Genomic DNA, 6,309 nt, shown 5'->3' on the forward strand with positions numbered 1-6,309 from the left:
CGTACGCACGCACGCAGGCACTCACGCACCTCATACAAGCACGCAGGCCCGGGAAGGAACAACGAATGACTCACCGGATTGTGATTGGTGGATCGCCGCTGCTGACGCCACAGAACGCCAGCGCCCTCTTTCCTTGACTCAGTCTCGGAAACTCGAAACGGGTCGATGCTAGGCGGCACTGCAAACACATAGTCATCATGTACACAGCGACGTCGACACGCAGTGCGACGTCCGCAATGATAAGATTGAGTTAACGAAATGAACCGAAGCGTCGGCAGAGATGCTGTAGCCTTCACGCTGCAGAGTGAGACTAACTGCACACGTTGCTTATGCCACCTAGTAGACTGAGTGAATTTAGCCACGCGTATGCACATGCACGCACGCGCAACCCCATGGACTATACAATTGTGCACCTTTAACATGATAGATGTAAATTGTGTTAATAGATTATATAAATATATATATAGGAGATATAATTATGCACCTTTAACAGATAGATGTGAATTGTGTTAATAGATTATATATATATATAGGAGATATAATTATGCACGTTTTATTGTAATAGACGTATATATCTACCTTTGACGGTGACAACAACACGGCTGCGTGTCCCCTGTCCTGCGGATTCCTGGCTATGCAGGTGTACTCCCCCTCCATCCACATCCTCCACCACACTCTCCACCCGACCAGCATCCATCGGCTGACGGATGCTGCCTGTGATTGTCGGCAACCGCGCTCCCCCTGAAACCAACCAATGAGCGTCAGCGAATCTGAAGCAGGGGGTTTGGGTTTGGTTGGGCGGGGGTTATCTTTTGGTTGGCGGGGTTGTATTTTGGGCGGCGCGGGTTGTATTTTTTGGTGGGCGGGGGTAGTTTTTTCGTTGTCGACTGTCAGTGACCATACATCGCCATCGTCTTGAATACGCGCGTCCTTTGTAACGTGTTAGCAACGCACGACAAGCATTAGTGGAAATGCGCTTTTTAACGCAAACACAGCAGAAATATTAGCGACGGATCGCCGTGACGTCACTCGCGCTCATCGTTTGTATCGAAATGCGCGACTCTATCCACTCTTTAGCGACATTTCGCGTGAAATCGGAGTTGAAATGAGAGCCGGGTGACAATTATAATAGATCACGTGTGTTTGCGTGTTGCGTAGCGATACTGGCTGTGTGTGGGATAACATTAGCGATGGTGGGTTTTGCTGTGATATTAGGATGGTGGGAGAAGGCGGCTCCCCATCGCAGGCCACGCGTAACGCGAACGCTTGAGAAACCATCTCAAAGATGATTAATAACGTTACGTGTGTGTGCGTGTGTGTGTGTGTGTGTGTGCGTGCGTGCGTGCGTGCGTGCTTGCGGTGTGTGTGTGTGGTGTGTGGCCGCGCCGCGCGCGTAGTGTGTGTGCGCGCGGATGTGTGTGTCGCGTGGTGTGCGCCGTGTGGGTGTGGGGGGTGTGTGTGTGCGCGGCGGTCGTGTTGTGTTGTGTGCGTGTGTGTGTGCTGGCTGTGTGTTGTGGATGTGTGTGTGTGTGTGTGGTCTGTGTGTGTGTGTGTTGTGTTGTGGGTGTGCTGTGCTGCGTCTGTGTTGTGTGTGTTGTGTGTGTGTTGCGTGTGTGTGTGCGTGTGGGTGTGTGCGCAGTGTGTGTGCTGGTGGGATAAGGACTCATGGCTGTGTCTACTTGAGAGAGAGAACGCCTCCTTGCAAGTGCTGGTAGAGGAAGCTCGTGTGTGGTAGAGATGGAACTCGAGTAGGAGAACATGAGGGGGCGGTCACGCACGGTGAGTTAGAGAGAGGAGTAAAAAAAAAGGGAGGGGCAGTAGCGGAATCCTCTTGTAAAGCGCGGAGTTGATGTGTGCTCTAGAGCGGTTCACCCGTGTAATCGGTGGGTTAGTGGCGCACCACATCATTCACGCTGCAAACTGCACACGTTCTAGCAAGCACAACTATATATATAACCCGCGCTAAAATCTCGCCTTTCAACTTTACGGAGCGCAGTTAACTGCGCTAGAGAGGGACAGACAGGCATAGCTGCGTGATATTGTAGAGGAGAGAGATTCATTCCCGAGGCCCGTCAGACAAAGCACTGCAATCCAGCCGCGGCCAAAAGTAGACGACGGTGACGAGCGCCATCTGATTACGAACTACAAGCATGGCCGTCAGAAAGAATGACTGAGGCAGGGAAAAGAATCACAGAGAACGCTTCGCTCTCTCGCGAATGAGTGAGAATATTGCGCGCGTGGTGTGCGGCGTGTGCTGTGTGTGTGTGTGTGTGTTGGTGTTGTGTGCGTGTGTGTGTGTGTGCTGTTGTGTGTGTGTGGTGTGTGTGTTTGTACACTTGGTTTGCGCGCGTGTGCGTGTTTGTCTTTGCATTTGTTTTTGCATGTGTATGATTGTGTGTTATATGCCTCTTTCTCTCTCTCCCCCTCTCTCTCTCTCTCTCTCTCTCTCTCTCTCTCTCTCTCTTCTCTCGCCTGTGTGGGCTCGTGCGTTTGTAATAGTTAGTTATAGAGGATAGGCACAGCAGCGGAACGGCGTGTTAAACCACTGAAGAGCCACTCACTACGAAAAGCTATTAAACCCGGCTAGAGCCGGGGATGTGTGACAGCGACCACGCCGACACAAGCGCCGAGTCACGTGACCGGCAGACAGAAACCAACGTTAGTACGAAACTCATTAACAAGAAATTGTTTAACTCGACCACGTCAACGCACGATGACAGAGATATAGACAGAGAGAGAGACATCGAAAGAGAAAGAGAGATAGAGAAATAGAGAGAGAGAGACCGAGAGAGAATAGAGAGAGAGAAAGAGAAAAAGGGAAGGAATGAGAAAATCAAAGGAGAAAGTGTGAGCGTGAAAGAAGGAGTGAGAAGGGTGTGAGTAAGACGGCCGATGCTGTGAGTGAGAGAAAGAACAGGGAAGGAGAAAGATTAGAGAGATAGGGAGCTTCTTGGATTTATCAGAGCAAGCTTCGCGTTACCTATAGCAACGAAAGACCACGTGCTGCTCTACCAGACGAAACATACCGCATGAGACATCTCAAAGAAACAAGATATCGCTTCTATTCAAACATTCGACTGTCAGGCAACAGCGCCCTCTATATGCGACTCATCGCCGCCAGGTGTCGACCCTCGATCGCCTACCTTTTTCCCACGTGACAGATTCAATCGCGATGTCCGCTCACGTGACACTTGATCGTCAGGTCTTATTGGCCACCGCCCGTGATGTCGGGCATCGCGGCGAATGAATGCGGCGACCTATAGATCGAGAAAAGATTTTAAAAAACGAATAAAGATAAAAGAAATAAGTCTGATAAGAGATGAAGACTGCTTGCAATAAAAGCAAAGCCGCGTTACGCGTAAAAAATAACGGCGAAACGATTTTCGGAATTGCTTATTCTTCGTCGCAGCGATTAAGCTCAGCTAGTAACGGTCTCCTCTCCTTCCTCTCTCCCTTCCTCTCTCACCCCTCTCTCTCCCTCTCTCTCTCTCTCTCCTCTCTCTCTCTCTCTTGTCTCTCTCCTCTCTCTCTCTGCCCCTACTCTATCTATCTCTCTCTCCCTCTCTCTCTCTATTTCTGCCCTACTCTATCTCTCTCTCTTCTCTCTCTCTCTCTCTCTCTCTCTCGCTCTCACCCTCTCTCTCCCTCTCCTCCCTCTCTCTCTCTCTCTCTCTCTTTCTGCCCTACTGTATCTCTCTCTCTCTCCCTCTTTCTGTCTCTCTCCCCTCTGTCTCTCTCTCTTCTGCCCTACTCTATCTTTCTCTTTCTTTCTGTCTCTCTTATCTCTCTCTCTCTCTTTCTTGCCCTACTCTATTCTCTATCTCTCTTTCTGTCTCTCTCTCCCTCTCTCCCCCTCTCCCTCCCTCTCCCTCTCTCTCACTAATCGCCTCTTGCTCTCTGAGAGCGTGACCAGTCACCGCGTGCCTGCTGATAACGCACAGCCGCCCACATATATGCAGGCAACACGGCGAGGCGGAAAGAAGCTAAACACCTCATCCTCCTCCCCTCCCTCTTTTCTCTTCCCCTCCCTTACTTCATTCTACTCCGCTCTCCCTCTCCTCGTTCTCCCTTCCCTCCTCATTCTCCAGCCTTCCTTTCTTCATACTCCTCCCCCTCTTTCTCCTCATCTCCCCCTCCCCTCCTCATTCTTCCCCTCCCCTCTCCTCATTCTCCCCCTCTCCCTCCTCATTCTCCCCTCTCCCTCCTCATTTCTTCCTCTCCCCTCCTCATTCTCCTCCTCCCCCTCCTCATTCTCCCCTCCTCATTCTCCCCCTTCCTCTCCTCATTCTCCTCCTCCCCTCTCTCATTCTCCCTCCCCTCCTCATTCTCTCTGCTCCCCTCCACATTCTCCCCCTCTCCCTCCTCATTCTTCCCCCTGCCCCTCCTCATTCTCCCCCTCTCCCCTCCTCATTCTCCCTCCCCCCTGCATTCCCCCCTCTCCCCTCCTCATTCTCCCCCTCTCCTCCTCATTCTCTCCCTCTCCCCTCCTCATTCTCTCCCTCTCCCCTCCTCATTCTCTCCCTTCTCCCTCCTCACTTCTCCCCTCCCCTCCTCATTCTCCCCTCCCCTCCTCATTCTCCCCTCCCCCTCCTCATTCTCCTCCTTCCCCTTCTCATCTCCCTCATCCTCCTCTTCATCCTATCTCGCAGTAAATCTAGATCGCCAACGATTAAATTAAGAGCCTTTTCCAATTTTTCTCCCGCGCGCGCTATAAAAAAAGGAAGATGGCCGCCGCTTCTCTCGCATGCGAACAAACGCCGGCGGCCCCGCTTTTGTTTCTTAAGAGAATTAAAATATAGCCGGAGACCGTGGCGATAATTACGCGTCCAATTACGGCATCGTCGGGAGCTGCCGTAATCACGTTAGCCGTATCGAAAGATAACGAGTTGATTTATGAAACGCTCGTCGCGCCCCCTTGAGTCGGAATGCCGCTTACGTCGTAATGAAGGGCCGGCGGCCGACGAGCGGTGCGTCGGCGGAAGACGCGGAAGAGCGATTTTTCGATGGCAGGCTGAGTTGCTGGCGCGGAACATATACGAGAATATACGAGCGCGCGTATACACACATGGCTACATCCATGCGCGGAGTCCGGGCTACCGGAGTACTGATTGTTTTTCTCCTATTGAGCAAGGGCGCTTACTGGCGATGACAGAGGCGGTCATGGACAGTCGGCATGGGAAACCCGCCATAAATACAGGAGGATGTGTCTTCGTGTATTACGAAACACAATCCCTCCCAGCGCCAGGATCGTAACATGGGAATTCGGTTAGCTATGTTTTCGTTCATCAAAATATATAGAGATGACTGTGACACAATCCCGATTTCACATTACAGAACATTTGTAGAATGATTGATGGCGAACATTATGCAGATGATTTTTATTATCGGAACAAAACTACACGGGAGAGTTCATCTCATATATTTCTTAGAAAGTATCGTGCAATTACCACTCGAAATCTGCTAGCCGCTTACATCACATCTGTAACGACGGGATTTCTTCTGGCAGAGAACAACCTTCCGTTACAACTAGAGAACCCTCAGTTAGAACATAAGAATCCTCTGTTAAAATCCCCGTCATTGTACGGAGAGGGAATAACGTTGGCGGAGAGGAGCGAATGGCAGCGGTTGCATTATTGCATGTGATGCGGCACAATCATTTAAGGAAGAAACTATCTTGCATCCGCACCCGCACCCGCACCCGCACCCGCACCCGCGCTCGCTCACTCACGGGATGCACCCTTGTTTATTGGCTCTCTCGCGAGATCTCGCGCGCGCTGCTTACCGAACACGTTCACGCGGCCCATGTGCTCGGCGGCGCCATGTTGGTTTCTCGCCGTACACTGGAAGGCGCCACCGTCCTCCACGCGGACGTTGCTCCTGTTCAGATAACTAACAACGTCTCCGTTGTCGAGCCGGTAGGTCGTGATGGTCACGCGGTCGGAGCCTGTGATCGGCAGGTCATCGAGTGTCCAGAGCATCTGCGGGGGCGGGTTGCCGGACGCTTGGCACTGCAGGGAGACGGCCGAGCCACGGTAGATGGTCAGCTCTCCAAAGCCGGACGTGATGGCGGGCGGTGCAGCTATGCAGCAGAGAGAGAGATGTGTGAGTGCGCATGCGCGAAGGCGAGGCGTGAGAATAATGTAGATGTAACGCGTTGATGAAATCATCACCTAGTTCTTATCGACAGACCGACCGACCGACCGACCGACCGACCGACCGACCGACCGACCGACCGACCGACCGACCGACCGACCGACCGAACGACCGACCGACCGACCGACTGATCGACCGACTGATCGACCGACCGCC

At 52.2% G+C, this 6,309-nt stretch overlaps 1 protein-coding gene across 1 annotated transcript in view; it reads right to left on the reverse strand.

Moving 5' to 3' along the window:
• The window catches only part of LOC106813166 (Down syndrome cell adhesion molecule-like protein Dscam2), a 50,515-nt gene that overhangs the window by 5,906 nt on the left and 38,300 nt on the right, over positions 1 to 6,309 (reverse strand). Inside the window, exon 5 of the mRNA XM_014817233.1 lies at positions 5,783 to 6,079. Within this exon, the coding sequence (XP_014672719.1) occupies positions 5,783 to 6,079 (297 nt within the window). The remainder of the gene's footprint in view (positions 1 to 5,782; positions 6,080 to 6,309) is intronic.

Source organism: Priapulus caudatus, unplaced genomic scaffold (assembly GCF_000485595.1).
Source record: "Priapulus caudatus unplaced genomic scaffold, Priapulus_caudatus-5.0.1 Scaffold732, whole genome shotgun sequence".
NCBI lineage: Eukaryota > Metazoa > Priapulida > Priapulimorpha > Priapulimorphida > Priapulidae > Priapulus > Priapulus caudatus.